General features: G+C 48.4%; 5 protein-coding genes across 5 annotated transcripts; 1 reads left to right on the forward strand and 4 right to left on the reverse strand.

Moving 5' to 3' along the window:
* Positions 1 to 1787: 1787 nt before the first annotated feature.
* On the reverse strand, positions 1788 to 2135 carry GLAREA_02351 (uncharacterized protein; the record flags this gene model as incomplete). The annotated part of the gene is made up of 1 exon (XM_008087437.1): positions 1788 to 2135. The coding sequence occupies one exon, from the start codon at positions 2133 to 2135 to the stop codon at positions 1788 to 1790; it is 348 nt and encodes a 115-aa protein (XP_008085628.1).
* A 6163-nt stretch (positions 2136 to 8298) lies between these two features.
* GLAREA_02352 (Nitrous oxide reductase, N-terminal) lies at positions 8299 to 9304 on the reverse strand (the record flags this gene model as incomplete). Its single annotated transcript, XM_008087438.1, has 2 exons — positions 8299 to 8976; positions 9281 to 9304. 2 exons carry the CDS (start codon positions 9302 to 9304, stop codon positions 8299 to 8301), a joined length of 702 nt encoding a protein of 233 aa, XP_008085629.1.
* Positions 9305 to 9690: 386 nt separating this feature from the next.
* Positions 9691 to 10719, reverse strand: GLAREA_02353 (uncharacterized protein; the record flags this gene model as incomplete). The annotated part of the gene is made up of 3 exons (XM_008087439.1): positions 9691 to 9804; positions 10196 to 10301; positions 10349 to 10719. The coding sequence occupies 3 exons, from the start codon at positions 10717 to 10719 to the stop codon at positions 9691 to 9693; spliced, it is 591 nt and encodes a 196-aa protein (XP_008085630.1).
* A 1157-nt stretch (positions 10720 to 11876) lies between these two features.
* On the forward strand, positions 11877 to 13618 carry GLAREA_02354 (FAD-binding protein; the record flags this gene model as incomplete). The annotated part of the gene is made up of 6 exons (XM_008087440.1): positions 11877 to 12331; positions 12378 to 12749; positions 12810 to 12987; positions 13036 to 13128; positions 13181 to 13373; positions 13449 to 13618. 6 exons carry the CDS (start codon positions 11877 to 11879, stop codon positions 13616 to 13618), a joined length of 1461 nt encoding a protein of 486 aa, XP_008085631.1.
* Positions 13619 to 14012: 394 nt separating this feature from the next.
* Positions 14013 to 15919, reverse strand: GLAREA_02355 (MFS general substrate transporter; the record flags this gene model as incomplete). Its single annotated transcript, XM_008087441.1, has 4 exons — positions 14013 to 14467; positions 14513 to 15225; positions 15306 to 15737; positions 15786 to 15919. 4 exons carry the CDS (start codon positions 15917 to 15919, stop codon positions 14013 to 14015), a joined length of 1734 nt encoding a protein of 577 aa, XP_008085632.1.
* Between the last annotated feature and the right edge of the window lie 2211 nt (positions 15920 to 18130).

The raw sequence follows: 18130 nt of genomic DNA on the forward strand, positions 1-18130 counted from the left end.
ATTTTCCTGTATCTGACCCTTAGTGTTGTTTGAATACGCCTGCGAATGCAAGGCTTCAAGAGGTGCGCGAGGGATAGATGATATTTATCAGAAGTTCAGAAGCTCCCAAGTGCTCAGCAAGTGGGCGATCAAATGAAAATCCACCATACAGATCCTAGCAGGTACCAAGTGACAATGCCCCTCACAAATTGGGTGCGGGTCGCTACCAAGCCATCGACCTTGGATACCCCAAGGCGACGTGATTGTGATATTCAATGGCCAGCTTGCCCGCGGCGTTAGCACCGTTGCTGCTTCGTTTTGGTGGTGGGGAAGGGCAGATGGCCAGCAGAGGGCAAGACCGGCAAGGATAGCTTTGCTTGAATGGACCATTGAAAGGCCTCCGCTGTGGAGGACGATATCGTTCGGTTAGGCTGGAATGCTTGTTCGATGCAGATGCTGCTTCGGAGCATAACCCGTTCAAGGTGTAAATCTTCTCAGGTTTGACAAGGGGTCACCCTGCCTGTCACTTCAGGTTGTTTTGGCAAGGTTCCTGACAACCAGCAGGGAGCACATGAGACGAGGGTGACGGAAGCACTGAAGCACTGATGCTGATGCGCAAGTGGCAGGATCTGCCTGCAAACTTCTCATTTTCTGGTGCTTGGTCCCAGCCGGCAAATGGTAATGATTCTGCAGCGATTCTTAATGCTCTCCTTTAATGCTGCAAACTTGGAACGGGTTCCCTTTGGACGCAATTTTTGCTTTCGATAATGGTAACTCGTGCGGTGCCGGATCCGTTTCCAAACCCCCTGCGATTTCTCAATTACCCCGTTCCAGCTTCGGTCGCAAGAGGATTGCGCTGTCCTTGGAGATGAGCAGAGCCGTAGCAAAATTGTGTTGAGTTGTGAAGAGAGCCATCGCACCAGACCGGTGTCAGTGCTTGTTTGGTGTACAGTGTCGCCCGTACGGAGCTCATCAACAATGGTGTTCTGGAAGGCAGCGGCAAATTAACTTCATCTCCTTCCTCCAACGATCGACCGTGGGCGTCTGTAAGGTTCCCTCGCTTCGAAGGCGAGAGGCCCGTGAGAACTCATGGTTGGGATGGATGATAAGCTGCAGGGTTACCGTGGTGGTCGTGCGCGAATGCATAGTATCGTCAGAACCCTCGGCAGCACGCCAGTTCAGTCGAAATCAACAGTGTGCTGTGTCAAGACACGGCGCAGTGCAAATCTCAGCAAATCTCAGAGACAGAAAAAGAATAGAGATTTGCAGCAGATCACAGGCGCGTGTCGTCGTCCCAGACAATTCAACCCGCCACAAAATTCCACAATAATTACTTGTCCAGCTGCATCAATATAATAGAAGCAACCCTAAGCGTAACTTATTTCTTGAACCGTCGTCTCGCTGTCGATCGCAACTCTTTCTAGTCGCACGCGAACTCAATATGTTGGCCAGATCGCCTGTGGAAACGGCCACCCGGTACGAATATCCCTTTTCCAGAGGGTTTTGCTTCTGCCAGACGCCTGACGGGCGGCTGGCAGGAAAGCCACGCTCTGCTACCGTTCGATCGGTGCCGACGTCAGGGCGGGATCTTGCGTAGAGGCAGGATCTGGACATCCTTTCCTCATCGTCCTGTCAGTTTTGGAGAATCACCCGTCGTGCACTGTGATACCACTGAGGAAGCAACGGCGAGTGAGGGGGCGTCAACAAGTCTTTACGGACCGCCGCATCTCTCGGTCCAGGACACTTCCTGTCTCATGACGCCGTCAACCTATGGTGGTTTCGAACTCACAGGTTGAGCGTGTCACAAACTACACTGTCGGCGGGCTGCCAGGCAGGCGCTGCCGGGCATCGCTTGCAGGCTGGTCCAAACCCCCTCGCCCATCGGCCACCATTGTCCCACGCTCGTCTGCCACCAATTCGGCTCCACGATCCTTGAGGACATCAGAAGCCAAGCATCTCGGTGGAGCTGTGTCAAATCGAGTCGGAAGTCTCTGTTGCAAGCTCACCCGCTTCTTGTCCACCGTGCTTTGCGATCCAGGTTCCTTCTCCCCATGTCTTGTCGAGGGAGCAGATGAGCCAAAAGCGCCATGATGATCCTTGCTGCTCGGAAAACGTAGATCAGTATCTGACAGGTGCAAAAGGCGAGGATGGGACATGGTGGCTTACTGCGAAAATTGTGACTGGTAGCCACTCAAAAGTCGTCGCCTGCGAGCACTCGTGAACTCGTGAAGCCCGGCCGCCAGGAGCGCCACGAGGCGGGCACGCTTTCCACTCGTGTTGTTGACCCGAGAAGTTACCACTCTCAACGGGAAGTTTTGTAAGGTATCTCGCATTCGACGCTCAGCCGCTGCGTATCTCGTACCCGTTACAAGTAAGAGAATGCTGCTGCCTCTGCATACCCGTCTGTGAGGGCTCAGGAGAAGTGATGAACCGCCGTTGACGCTCCAGACTACGGTCTCCTGTCTAGCACGAGTGCTCTCAACTTTGTACTGTATGTCACCTCTGGTCGTGATTACCGGCGCCCCACGCCATCCCCCCTTTTCGTGCTTCAGGGACTCTATGCCATACTCAGTATTCTGTCACCGCTGTGGTGCAAATTCCAACCTTCTCAATACGAAGCTGCCGTCCCACCAGCCCACGACAAGAACAAAAGCCCAAATACATGCTCCATCTTGAGTCCCGGCCTGGCTTTGTCTGGCTTGCCTAGCTTGGCTCTGGCCGTATATAGCCCTGTCCGGTACGCGAGACTGAGACCCTCTGTGTTGATCTGATCGCAAACATGAAACTCGCAGAGCCACAGTGAACCTTTCAAGCTTCAAAAACCCGGCCGATGGAACAACGATCGGATATGCACAGATGGGTTCATTTGCCGCAACCAATGAAAATATATGTTGTGTGCAATTCTTCCACCGCCAATTGGGATTATCAGAGGGCGTTTGTTGGCACTCTCGTGGGGGTGACCAGTCCAGTTTCACCCCTTGCAGATAGATGTACTCGAAGGCTGCGTAGTGAGCACGATTCGTAGAGATACGGTGCAGTCTCGTGTCTGGTGTCTGCAAAGGAACTGAAGAGTCCAGGAACCCAGGAGGGTTGGACGGCAAGGTGGTGTGGTCTGTCACATTGTGGAAGGTGGAGTTGTGGAGAAGCAACCGAAAGGGGAATCCTTCGTGGACGGTCTCCCTAGTGCCGTGGTCGCTAGACTCGAGAAGGACTTGTCGAATAATATAACACGGATAATGATGTAACAATTATTGTGGTTTATGCTTCATTGGGATTTGTCGTAGGCCGTCGCTTCAAGACGTATCATTTTCGACCATTTCCGTCCACAAACAACAGTTTGCGGTTCTGCAGCGGAAGCCGCACATCTCACCGCGGTAGCCATTGTTCAGGAACCTGGGAATCGTCTGTTGAGAGTCGTAAAATGTTGGATACAAGTCCTCGTACCTTGGAATCCTTGGATACGTCCAGTCATCCACCATGGGAGTGGTGTTGTGTTCTGTGCAGCAGGTGATCTCCCGCGACGCGACGGGAGTGTGAAGCAAATCATATGGAGAGAATAATCACAGTGCAGAGCGGAGCTGCACAGGGGAGAAGAGGAGAAGACGTCTTTCAAGCGGCGGCACGTTTTGGCTATCATTTCGTTCCCCTTGAGGAAATTATCTAAAGCGGCAGCTGCCTTGCTCTTTGGTCTGCGAAACGAAACTTTCGTACTTTCGTACCCCCCCTCTCCATCGACTTCCACGAAACACCACTTTCATTGCCTTGATGCTCTCTTCCATCTAACGAGTGTACCCCAATCGTCATTCGTGTCGCCAATGGCATGTACCAACTCCAGCAGCCACCTCTCGTCCACCTTCGACCCTATCCCCATCTCCAAGAATCCATGCTTTTGTAGAAGAATGTCACTTTGCTAGCTCCACGACCAGGACCTCAACGATTCACAGGCGCCACAACCATGACTGTTGCAATCTTCCAGATGCCAGCCAGGGAAAGTTACGGAGTACGGACGACGACAAAGAGCAAACAGCCTGCAGAAACCATGGATGGACCTCTTCAACAACAGAATCGGATGCGGCGTTAACAGGGACCCCAGGCTATAGGCGACTAGGGTCACATCGCCGCCATGCGGTGTGATGGGAAGAGATTATTACTTGGTGGAGAATATTTGAGGACGGAGCGCTTTCTCCTCTTGATGAAATGGTCGTCTGCCCTCCCTCTGGAGATCCAAATCGTGCCCTGTGCCCGCTTTACACAATGAGGTTGATCTACGTCGGCTTCAACGGTTTCCTTCATGGCGAGGCTTCTGTCTGTCTCAAGGACGTGTGGAATATCTACTTGTGCTTGGGAAGCAAGGTGCTCACGATGAGCAGTGGACGAAAGGGAGGTCGGGATCCCCGTGGGAATCTTTCAGATCTGTAGATCATCTCGCAAGGGGGCCTGGGGTGTCCTCCGTAAAGATACCGGCGCATCAGAGACATGTTCAAATGCTCGCCTAAGAATGGTCAGAAAAGAACATTCCACGATACCCGTCGTCATCTCATCCGGCGCTCAGCAAAATGTCGTGGCAGCTATTGGTTGTAAATACCGCTCCCCAGGGTAGCATTACTAACCCCAGCAATTCGACTGTCCAGCCCTCGGTTTCAAAGCATAATCGACACGCTTGCTATCCACATGGAGACTTAATTATGGCAAGATTTGCCTGGCTCCCAAGCCTAATCTCGAGGAGCATATTTTAGTCTAGAGCCTCTTACCAGATTCGACATGAATCGCAAAATCGCGAAGAGAACACACGATGCGAAGGCTCTAGTTGATCTGCTAGTCCTTTGAATTACTGGAGCTCTCTTGACTGCCCAAAGTTGACCTTGGATTTAGCCACTATCTAGGATGCCCAGCTCACCAAGTCTACAAGCAGTAAATGGTGATAATGCAGGCTTTTTGAACGAAGAGCAACCTGGCACCAACAGTAGCAAGTAGAGGCCGTCTCCCCGACCTGTTGTCACGCCTCGCTCGTCCATAAAGGGTGCAGTAATGATACGTGCATTTCTTTTGAGCAAGCCCAACTGCTGTACCCTCAGATTCAGAGCATATGTGCGCTGAACACGAGTCTGCTTTGCGAACAAACGTCACACAACAGGTTCGATCAAATTTGGTTGAAAGAAGGCAGACAGCTGTTATCTGCATATATTAGATCTGGATGTTCAACTGGGATTGATGCCTAGACGAGTAATCTTCACCAGGGGCGAATGCGAGAGCACTGTCGGCTGGTCCACTGTCTTCGAACCACGAGTATGGACAATCTATATTCCCCTTCAGCAAGTGTGCTAAGAGATGGTTGTACTCTTCGATACAAGTTCGACCATGCAGCAATTCGAAAGACTCGAGCCATCAGTATGATTCAGTGTTTACGGGATTCTCCTGGGGAATTCCAGGGAGCAACATATTTCAGTCAATCGCCTGTTTTGCTGACTCTTTTGCAACCCCTTTCACTTGCCCTGGGAGTATGCATTTGTAAGACAACAGGCTACCGACATATTTCTCCTCGACACAATGATATCATATTCGAAAGAGCAAACCCCTGGCGAAGGTTACAGTTTCGATCAAGAAGTTTGGTGGTGGTTCGGCTTAATCCAGATCGTCACGTCCCTGACCCACGTATAACAACGCCTTTAATACGCCGTTTTCGGCAGTAGCTCAACGTCTTCCCCAAACGACATTTGTCGCTTCCCTGCCCATATCGCAAGCCCAATTTTTGGACACGAATCGGACACGAATCACAATCTGTGCATACTTTCGTGGCACAAGCCATACCCTGCGAAAAGCCTCAGTTTTTTATCCCATTTTCATTCAGGAAGGCTGTCCGAAATGAAGACGCGCGATGGGAGTTTGCCAGGAAGGGCAACGGGATCTCTTCGTGGGGAGTGAGCCACCAACTCGAACAGATTGGATCGGCTGATCTCAACATTACAACCGGTGCCCGGGGCCATTTAATGCCCTTGAGTCCGCCAAACCCTGACTCGGAAACTCAGCAAACAGTGCATGGGTTTAAGGCGATGTTGGTGTCGATCACAGGTATTCTGGGTCGGCAGTCGTATTATCTCTTTCCCAAAACGCTCATTTCACTTCCTCCAAGCAACGGGCAATACTGGATAAAGAGTGTTGGAACACTCCCTTCGTCATTATATGATCTCAAGACTCCCTATAATTCTGGAGGAAGCACTCGAGAGAATGGCCCGTAATCTCGAATCTGGTAGTCAACACTCGCATCGACCACGAATGCAGGTCCGCATGAGGGGCTGGTGGGGATTGAACTGTCTTTTCGATTCGTGAGCGATAAGAACTGCTAGCAAGAGGTACTTAGCTACCCACAATAATCACTTTGAAGGTCAAGGAACTAAGACGTTTTGCGACACCGCAATTGCACACCATCCGTTCGCCCATCTTGAATTTGTTCTCATCTACGTCTGGAGCCGCCGTAGTCCAGAGTCACAAACTCTATCCATCAGACTTAACCTGTTCTAGGCCAAGTTCAAACAGAGCACGTGCCTAGCACATTGCACTTTATGGTCGCCGTACTGTCATGTATCAGTCAGTAAGTCGATTGCTACCTGCCAAGAGTAAGATGTTTATCAGTGTTACATTCAAACTATGCCACGGCAGCTGAATAATTTATCAATAACGGATCTCGTGGCTTGTAAGCGAGCAGACAGAATTCGTTGGGTTCTCGAATTTCTTTCCAGCGTGGCATCCAACTGATATTGCTTTTGGCATACAAGGCGGAAAGCACTGTAACACTATGGCGTGTTAATAGTCCGAATGCGCGAGCTTCTCCCCGAGAGTCAAGGCCCAGACATCAACGACTCCATGCAACCTTTACATCAAGAGTATTGGTGGCGTCTTGCGAAAACATGGTAACCACGAACGAGAACAGGGGCAGTGATGAGTGTCTAGCATCAGCTCTAGCCCACTACCCCTTGAGAACTGCGAGACTGACAGAGAAGGAGACGACAATCACAGTACAACTCTCTAGGTAATGTTTGATATTTCTTATTCTCGAGCACGACCTTAATCTATCCAGGCAAGTCACACAGCGTGGAAGTTTCTCCGCCAAGTATTGAAGTTCAGGGCGCCAACCCCCCCAAGTTGTTGTCGAAAGGTGATTCGCGCGCTCAAATTTGTTTCCTGTATTGTCTGTTAGTTTTATGCTCTCCTCGTGGTCTCTCTGACAGAGCATGATGCTACAGAATGTTTACTTGTCGCTGCTCTTCTGCGCTTCAATTTCTCGAAATTTCTGATGTTGAAGCATTGACTCCTCCCGTCTCGATGTCTTCTCCGCATGTCGCTACTCCACATTCTAGAAAGCGGCATCATGCTGAAACCCTGTCCAAGCGTTGAAACATCAAGAGCCTCATCTTCTCTTGTACAACGCTTGATGTTTTTCAAACATTTCAAACATTATTGTGACTGCTGTCATGTGGTCATCATCCCATGAATTTCGGATGCCAAAGTACCGATTGTCAAATCGCCCCCACTTTAGCATTCTTGATTAAGGTTGACCTGTATGAAGATCTTGTCATCATTACAGGTTTCATTATTGCTCTTTGCCGTCAATTGTATAAATAGAGATCGACATGAAGACATAATCTTTGGTTTCTTCCAACGCCTTCTAAAAATGGCACGTCCTCAAACACATTCCTTTCGCTGAATCACAGCGTTTTCAAACTATCTATGCAGTTTCGATTTTCAAGGCAAAAGGATCATGGCATGGTCTCCGAGGACCGTAGATGCATGGCTATAGCATGAATAATTCACTGGATGAATTGCGTGGCAATGAGTATTGCGATATGGGTCATGAAAGCAGTGGCATTAGATAAACTATGTTTACCAGTACCTAGTAATATCACGAAGACCCCGAAACATTCTTTGGAGGGCCGTTGGGACGGAACCTTCAATCAGCTCCGCGAATAACCAGGATGTGAGGCTTGTGTCATACAAAGTTAGGCGTATTTGTCTAACTTTGGAAGATATTTATGATATGGAACTTCCTTTCTTTTGTCTAGAAAATTAAAATCTAGCTAGCAAGTGCGCGCCAGCCAAGAATTGCCAATTGCATTGCGATTTAGCTTTGTCAAGCAGATTGCTGAAATTACCAAAGCAGTCAAGTGATATATGAACCATTGAACAGGGACGACCAGACGGTAGATCTGTTCGAGAATGTAGAAAAAGTGATTCAACTCATTCCACGACACCTATGTACAATGCTTTTATCATGTTTTGAGTCTGTTTCCCGTCGATCACTGGATTTTGCAGTCATAGAGCCTCTCAGTCATCCCACAAGACAGCGCTCAAGCCGTTATCATTCTCAGCTTGGCCAACACTTCCAATCCGCATACTAGCCACCTGAGGGCCCAATAGTCCAGTCTCGTTGTTTCTCTTAACAACCACCACGTTGGCCGTAGTCTGGTCCCCAATCACGACCAAATCCCCAGCTTTCGCAATGGCGAAGGTCCTGGGGTAAGTTCCTCCACTCGATGTGATTTGTTGAAAGGCCATCGTCCCGGCGCTATCGAGCGAAAAGGTGGCAATCGAATCATTCGGGTTGAAGCTCAAATCTCTACGGTTGGCGACATACAAGAAGTTATCTTTCGTATGCACCTCCGCTACTTTCGACCCGCTCGGCAATGTCTTGTTGTTAGCTATCGTCGTCAACGTCTGGAATCGGTTCAATGTCAGACAGCCTCCCGACGGATAGGTCACGGTGTACGCGGAAACAGTGTTAGAGAGCTCGTTTCCTACGAATAAGACGTTTGGGTTCTTCTCCCAGAATCCACCGTGTCGTGGACCGGTGCCACCGGGGGTCGAAAAGGGCGTGCAGGTTGTGAGTTTGCCAGTGGACTTGTTGATGCTGTAGATTCGGATTAGGTCGGCGCCTAGATCGGGGCTAAGGAGGAAGTTTCCGGTTGGGTCGGCGAGAACTTGGTGTGGGTGGGGTGCGTCTTGCTGGGAGGGATGTTAGTTTATGGTAGGTTTATAACTTGAAGAGTTGAAAGAAAATGCTAATTTGCTGTGGAATCAATATAGGTGTTGTGTGGAGCTCGGGTTGAAAGTTCATAATTGTAAACACAACTTTGTGCTTGACCGGCTTGGAATTGCAGGACGAGACATTTGCCGACTCAATCCTTCAGAGCTGAGGGAAGACCCATCTCCAGTATCCATAACAAAGACTATGGGAAGGTGAAAACGCAGCTCGACGTAGAAAAGTTCCAGTACAGCGGCCCAAAGCTAATTTCTTTGAGTGCAGAACTCGTCGACGAGAATAGCTCTTCATGTCGAAATTCCTCGTGGCGAAAAAATAAAACAACAATAGGCGAAGGTTGAGAAGTCGGATCTTGCTTGGACGACTAAAGTCTGGGCGGCGTTGATGGGAAGCCTCTTAATGATGTTGGTTTTCTGTAGTGAGGTCGACGAGATTCTTGAGAAGAACTCCGGGATACCGTTCCGCCTTGATAGGAAATCTATGGGAAGTTCTTTCTCTTATATTGACTGTTCGTAGTGCGCTGGCGAAACCATCCGGTAGCACGACCCACTATGAGAGGCGGTACGGGTTCATGCCAGCCCGTCCTTTTTCTCCGTCACTGAAGTCTTCCAACAAGATTGCTATCGCTTTTTTCCTTACTTGTCCATCGGGATGTCTGGAGGTACGCTGTCCGAGGCTCAAATCTTGTTTGAAATGAACAGGCGAGGCGACGTCGAATAATGGTTTCGGCTGGATGACAGTACTTTTAGATGAAGTACAGCTTGCGATGTCTCTTCAGATAGGTCTTTACCCTATCAGAGCAGATGATGGTCTAGGATTTGAGATAAGTCGCGGTTGAAAGAAGGGGTTCTTCCAGTATGTGTGTGGTGTTGGCCTTCCTCAAATTAATTTCGACGCCCTGACGATTTCAAACAACAGAGGCAGACTGCTCTTCAAGCCGTACGTTCTCCTGCGCCGAGACCTTGGGGCATTCGAAGAAGATCCAGCAGAGCCCTATCGTCTGACGGCTTGGACAAAAGTCCCACTGTCTAAAGCCACTTCTCCACATTTCCACTTTCATGTCTTGAAAAAGGCCCCCGTCCCAACTGAACCTCAGATTCAATGACTGAACTTGGATACAGAATTTCTAGCTCAACCAAGCTCCAGAAAAGGATATATATTCAAGAAAAAGTTCAAACTTACTCTACCTGCGTTAGGACCAGGTCTGCTCATTGTATACTTCAAACTGTCGATGGGCTTGGTAGAACTTGACAGTGGTAGCTTATAGGTGGTGATGGTGGATGTTTGACTACCTTGGTCAGTATCCTTTACTTGCATCACAGAATTTAGACTTACTAATGTGCCACGGCAATATAACCAGGTCCATAAAGAGTGTTGTGTACACCACCCAAGGACAGCCCTGTCGCTTTCCCGCTCAGCGATAACTTTCCATCTTTGGCAGCCGAAACCGAAGTCAAGATTGCACTTCCACTTCCCGTTTCATCGGAATTGTATATCGTCCGGCTTGTTGGGTCGAACGTCATCCAACTTGGTTGTCCTCCAACATTTACGGAACTGTTTGTTGTGAGCGAGTACGATCCATCAGTCTTTGGTGTCAAAGTCAAAGTTTGGACTGTTCCCGAATAATGCGACACAAAAATGTTGATTGCGCCGACCAGGTCTAGCAACACAGTCGCCAACAAAAGAGGGCTGATTATTGATGGCATCTTGGGCGTTTCTGTTGATGCAAAGTTTTCAGCGAGCGCGGAACTATCTCCAACACTGCGTCAGTGGGCTGCGTCTGTTATTTATTATACATGAGGATTCATTTCTCCGAATTCACTCAAGTGATGTGACATTCTGCCGACGAGACAGAATGATCAATTCAAAATCAGCCTCAAGCTGTCCCCCGCATTTTCCAAGGTCTTGTTACGAGTTTATGGTCTAGCGGATCATGATAGAGCCGCGCCAATTGTCTCGTCCTTAGTGAAGGCATCCCTTAATAATTCTCCATCATTTGCTACTCTCATTTTGTTTCAAAGACATGCACATGACCATCACAAAATAACGTTCTACATTGCTAGTCTTATTGGCCAATGTTTTTGTTATTCGATCTGGTTTAGGCAAAAGTTGATTTCAGGCGGCTCTACTTCATAGCCTCGGGAGTTCCGGGCCAAACAGTTGTTTGATGTTGTGGAAAACCCAATACCGGATTTTGGACCGAACCCAGGCGGCGATTAGCGTGCATGAAGTTCGTGATGGAGTATGGGGGCGAATTCCTCAAGCATAATTCTGCACACAACCTGCGGCGTGTCAATGAATTTCTCGCTTGTCTGTCCACGATACTTTGGAAAAGATTATTCTACCGGACCTACAGCCGACTTGGCAAAAGTCTTTGCTCAGGGGAGACCAGGTCGTCCGTCATATAAGCTTCGTAGGATCGACAGGCTGACATGGATAATCTTCTTCAGTGTCAAGACCTTGACCAATGGTGGCACAACCCTCAAGACTTCCACAGTCATGAGGTACTGAGCAAGATATGAAATGGTTTGATACGTGCGCTTTTTCATATGTCACGATATTAGTTGTTGCCTTGTTCCCTATTTTGCCTTCGTACGGGCAACAAAGGTACCCGGTACAGTAAGACGGGTCGTCGTAAGAGAGCTTTCGTGCATTGAGGTGTGGCTGTGGCGAGACCGTTCTGCAAGTAGCAGTTGCAGAGATGAATTGCACATGGCATTGTAACGTTCGTCTAAATCGATATTCGTGTGGAGGAGCCCCACGACTACATAACTGAAGAGCAAGTGGACGTTTGAAATAGTTTTGTATCTGTTGGAGTCTTGTCTCGAAATCCGTTTCTCGTTCTCGTCAGTTCTTCGTCAAAATGCTTCGCAATCTTTTGTTGTTTGCAGGTCCATTGGCTGTTGCGGCGGCGCCATTCGCAGATATCAATAGCTGCTTGACATCCGCCAGCGTACCACAGATCTTGAAATCAGATTCGAAATGGGGGCAGACTATTAAGCCATTCAATCTTCGTCTTCCATTCACGCCAGTTGCAGTAGCATATCCAACGACAGTGGCACAAGTCCAGGCAGCGGTCTCCTGTGCAGCGAGTCTTGGAATCACCGTATCCCCAAAATCTGGAGGCCACTCGTATGCCTCTCACGGACTGGGAGGTGAAGATGGACATCTCATGATTGATCTGCGTCAATTCAGGGATGTCAAGGTGGATTCAGCGACTGGAATTGCTTCAGTCGGTGTCGGTGCTCGTCTTGGAAATGTTGCAACATCTCTATATTCGCAAGGCCAGCGCGCCTTCTCGCACGGCACTTGCCCTGGGTATGTTCCAACCCCAATCCTGAGTCCAATGCTAACATGATGCCAGTGTCGGTGTTGGGGGCCACGTCCTAGGTGGAGGATACGGCTATTCATCTCGCACAAAGGGACTCGCATCCGATGCTCTCGTAGAGGCGTCGCTCGTTCTCGCCAATGGCACTCTCGCAACCGCGTCCGCAACACAGAACCCAGACATCTTCTGGGCGCTTCGAGGTGCCGGTGCCACCAGTTACGGCATCGTCACCACAATGAAGTTCCAGACGTTCGCAGCACCAAGCCAGAATGTGGTGTTCAACTATGGACTTAATGTCAATCAGGCGCAGATGAAGAACGTGTTTTCTGTGTTGCAGGATTATGCTAATAGCACTGCGATGCCGGCGGAGATGAATATGAGAGTGTTTATTAATAGAAGTGGTGTGAGGTTAGTTTTCTTGGGTTGAAGGTGAAGTTTCTGGGGACCGATTTTCTGACTGTGGTGTAGCTTGATGGGTGTTTTCTATGGCACCCAATCTGCTTTCCAGACTGCCATCTCCCCTGTCTTGAGCAAGATCGGGAATCCAAGCGGAAGTGTTCAGACTAAAGGATGGATCGACACACTTACTGGATATGCCTACATGCCCCTTGCAACTTCTTTGGATTACGATATCCACGAGACATTCGTAAGTCGCTGCCATCGCTCTCGCTGGAACTCCTCTAAACATCCACAGTTCTCCAAGAGTCTCATGACCGAACGCCTCAACGATGCCGCAATGACTGCATTCTGGGCATACTGGTACAACACTGCCCGCAGCAACACTCGCGTATGTTCTCACTCCTCCTTCCCTTTTTATACCACCCACTAATCTTCTTTAGGATTGGTACCTCATCGTCGATCTCCACGGCGGCATCTCCTCCGCCATCACCAAGCTCGGCGCAGATTACTCCTCTTACGCGCACCGCAACGCGCTGATCAAATACGAATTCTACGACCGTGTATCCAGTGGTAGTTATCCTAGCAATGGATTCAGTTTCTTGAATGATTGGGTTGCGACTGTTACAAAAGCTAGTAAGCACTCCTTTGTATCTCATCATCGGTCGAATTTTGGAATTGGGTTGCATCTGTGCTAACGAGGACTAACAGTGCCAACCACACAATTCGGCATGTATATGAATTATGCAGATCCATCGCTTACGACGTCGCAGGCGCAGCAGAATTACTGGTTGGGTCATTATGCGAAATTAGCGGAGATTAAGAGCGCGGTTGACCCAACGAATTTGTTTAATAATCCGCAGAGTGTGGGAAGGAAGTAGGGCTTTTCATAGTAGGTGGGAGTTTAAAGGGAAGATGCGGGTGAAGTGGAAGTAAAGTAGATGGGTGGGAGAAATAAAATTATACACTTTCAAGGCATGTATTTGCAAGAGAGGACAGAGTGAAACAGTTATCCAATAGCTTTGCAAACTGAAAATGCTACAGATACATATTATAGGTAAGCTACGAAGGAATTCCAGGTGTGTCACAGTAATGACACGACTTTCGCCTGTTCTCTACCATAAATGTCTCGCTAGATAAACTCTTAATGGTGGTCTCAACCTGTTCCGATACGCGGCTACAATGTTCATTCCATTTCACTTGTGTTTCTGAAGGTTATTGGGATCGAAGAGGGACGTCAATAAGTGTCTTCTTAAGGAATGAATAATGATGTTACTACTTTTTAAAAACAATAAAATGGGTATCACAAAACAAATTTAAACTTTCTTCACGACCTGCCCCTCCTTCACCGCACCATTCCCATTCACAACCCCTATCCCCACTCTCCCCCTCCCTCCTCACCCTATCCTCCTCAATCTGCTCCTTCCTCCTAACATTAAACTCCACCGGATTCCTCCTCCAGCAAACCAAACTCGCTAGCACCCCCATTCCACCCAACGCAGCACACACTTTCATACTTTCCGCAAAGGCATCCGAGTAGGCCTGTTTCACCGCATGCACTTGTTCCGGTGTCATATGCGGCAGCGAGTCCTGAAGTGTGGCAAGCTGTTGGGATGTAACCATGTTAGAGAGTGATCTGTGTTCGTTGACGCCGAGGATGGCGGTTGAGGCGGCGATACCGATGCTGCCGCCGAGGACACGGACTTGGGCTATTATGCCCTGTGCGACGGCTAGCGAATGTTAGATGGGATATGAAGGGGGGAGGGTTGACGTACTGTTATCCCGGAATTGACATTCTAGCATCCCGCCTATGGAAGTGGTGGAGACCATGAGTCCGAAGCCCAGCCCGATAAAGACTTGGAAACCGTATATCTTCGCTTCTACATTCTCGACGTTTTCAAGGGTAGATAGTGTGGCGGCGCCAATGGTAGAGAAGATTGCAGAAGCAAGTAGGATGGGGAAAATGAGATTGCGTTTGGTGTTTATGACTCCAGCTACTGTGCTTGCGATTGCGACGGTACCGACCATCGGTAACAGCGAAAGTCCGGCGATGAGTTGAGATTTCCCATTCACGACCTGGATGCGTGTTGGTAAACTGTATATGATCATAAAATACGGGAATCCAGCGATGAGAGTGACGAGGACGTAGCCCATATATACGCGCCGGTGGATCAGTCGTAAGGGGAACATAGTTGCAAAGCGCTCTTCCCAACGTTTGGATACTAGCACCTCCCAGCCGTAGAGAAGGACGTAGCAGAGTAGCCCGAGCAGGAGGGGCGCGATGAAGAGAGCGGATTTCCAGTTCGAAGGGTGCAGACCAGCTTCTTGGAAGGCAAAGACGACGAGGACGGAGGCGGCTATGATTAGGATGGCGCCGAGAATATCGAGTTGTTTCCAAGAACGCCGTTGGGCGTGACGCATGTATGTTGTGTCTGTTCCAGGCCAGGCGAGAAGGAACAGAGCTACTGAGACTACCCCAAGTGGTGCGCTATAAATATTGTTAGCAACATTCATCAAACAGATCTGAGCTCCAACTTGATCCAAAATATCCATCTCCAAGACGCATACTCCGTAATCAGTCCTCCTACAAGCGGTCCCAAGATACCCGCCATCGCAACCACCATACCAGCAATACTACTGATGATATGCGTCAAATTAAACGGCGTGATCTCAGGCAACATCACAAAAGTCAAAGAATACAATCCTGAGCCCCCAACGCCCTGAAGTACTCTTAACGCAATCAGTTGATCAATCGTCTTCGCAAACCCACAGCCAAGCGAGAATGCGAGGAAGATGAGGACCGCAGACATGTAGGCATTGCGTCGACCTATGATATCTGAAATACGTGCAAAGATTACAGCGCATCCTAGGTAGCTGAGTGTGTAGGAGAGAGCTACCCAGTTTACGGAGGAAGTTGCGCGGAGGTCTTTGCCGATGGTGAAGAGAGCTGTGGCGATGATTGTGGTGTCGAGGAGGGACATGAAGAGGCTTATTGAGAGACTGCATTTGGCATGAGTATGAGTTGATGAGAGGAGTTGAAATACGCACCCAATACAGAGACATGTAAATCTCCATCTGGGAAGTGCTGGTCCCGCGTAGGGAGTTTCACTTGTTGAGGTTGACGCGATAACTTCTCTCGCAGGCTCATCGCTCGAAGTTCGAATCTCTGCCGATTTCTCCATTTCAAAAACACCTTTGCAGCTGTCAAATTATCGCCACGTACTCGAAACAATCAAATACTCAAACCCCTCAGCGAAACCATTCATATTATACACCTACAACCCCTCGAGCTAATTCATCACGACAAAACTCATCATGTCAAACCCTCCAAAGGTTCCTCCGTCACGAAAGCTCCTCACCAGAAATCACAACCGAAGTTGGTGTTTTCCGGCCGTAATACGCCATGCCTGGAAAGAGCGATGGGGTCGTACCGCACTCGCTTAAAGTAACGAAATTCGGGGGTCTGGCTGACTGCGGGGTGTTCTGGAAGGGCTGCACCGCGAGTCCAAAGGGCGGAATCGGGGAATTAGTGATTGGATGGGAGCTTGGGATGTACGATTGGAAGGCTGGGCTTTATGTGAGGATTTATTGAAACGGTCGTGTAAGCGTCAGGAACCGGTCGAGAAAACTCTCGAAACCCATGTAGAATATGGAGAGAAATAAGGAAAGATGGAACTCGAAAAGAAGATGAGTAAAAGCTGCTGCAAATAATTTTTTTTAGGTCTTTTGCTCTCTTTTTTTGTAAAATGCAGTACTCGGCCAAGTCAACCAACCTGGAAATTTCCCGATCTACTAAGCGAGCCGTGTCCCTTTTCACCTCGCTTAACGAGGAACTCCGCCTACTTAGAGATGCGAAAAGCAAACGGAGTATGTCTAAACATTAATCAAGTATTCGCTAGTGGTTTGGGGTATCATATGGTGGTATTCGCGTCAGGACATCCTAAAGCTGGCAGTTATAATATATAGTGTACCTAAGTTACCTGAATGTAATAGAAGACATGTGACCGTTGGGTCAGCTGACATATATGGTTCTCCTGGCCACTCTGAAAAAAGTGTAGATGGTAGAGGCCTCCTACCTTTACTGGGAGATCCAGTAAAGCAGTCACGATTATACTCATTGTGCTTTTCGACGTTGTTGAAAAGGTTCTTTTGGTGGTAAATGGTTTTACAACATTCTACCTCAAAAAAGGGCCTCCTACAACTTTAGGACTTCCTCGAACTTACTGCTATTGTGCCAAAGCCTCCGAGAGTGGTACGAAAGAGTATTTGTTGCAATTGACTTTGAGAATTTGCTGCGCAACATCAAGCAGGGCTCTACACAGCATCTTGGCAGTCAAGTTGATATTGCCACGTTGGACATGAGGAGTACTACCTCGACTCAAATTGGAAAGCCGAAAGCGTATAATTTTGCTGCTAGATCTAGTCAATACTGTATTACCGTATCAAAAAGATTTCTTTCTGCGAAAACACGACAATACGCCAGCAGACATACTTCCTACCCTAGATTCTCTAATCTCCCGATCACGGAACATCGTCCTGGTTGGCCATGACTTTAAACACGAGCTGCATGTTTTGCAATATCTTAAGTTTGACCTAAAAACCTTGATCGTTGGCATTCTTGATGAACGGAGAATTGCGTCGAAACGGATATCTTTTGCTCTCAGTGATGTCCATAAAACACCGGAGAAGCTGTGGGAATATGCCTTGCTTGAACAGTGAATCAGGATATGCTAGTATCAATACAAGCATTGACACAATCTTTCAGTTTCCAGCCCAAGTTAGAGCCGCAAGAGAAAGGAAGGCAAAAAGCTTCAGAAGGCAACCACGAAGTCGCAAGCAGCAATCCAAGTTGTGGGATGTGGAAAACCAACAGCGGATACAAGATGAACGAGCTGAACGTAAGAAACCCCGCGTCGAGTACTCAGTCAAAGGCCAGGTGATAGTGTATGAGGATGTTTAACCCATGGGATCAGGTTTTTTCCATGTTTGAGCGGGTGATGCGGAGACGAACAACAAGGCTCTTTTTACCAGGCAGATTTTCAAATCAGCAACCGACAGAATTGTCATTTAGACGAGAAATTTTTTGCCTAGTAGAATATTGACGCAGTGGCATAGAAGTGACAGAGTATAATAAGAATACTATAGTCGACATTACCCTCTTCTCGACTAATTTTAGGTTTGTTACCGAAAAATTATAGGAGATATGTTTTTTTAGATTATTAATACTAGTACGTAAAAGACTATAGACATATGTTAATTTTCCTTAATCGGTAGTATTCTTATATAACCGGAGTAATAGTCGGTGGGTCCTCCTGTTACGCGTCCCGCTTACAGTCGGGGAAAGTAAGTGTCCTAGCCCAAATAGGTGTAAAATTATATACGATAAAAAGCCC

The sequence above is a fragment of the Glarea lozoyensis genome (genome assembly GCF_000409485.1).
Source record: "Glarea lozoyensis ATCC 20868 chromosome Unknown GLAREA6, whole genome shotgun sequence".
Lineage (NCBI taxonomy): Eukaryota > Fungi > Ascomycota > Leotiomycetes > Helotiales > Helotiaceae > Glarea > Glarea lozoyensis.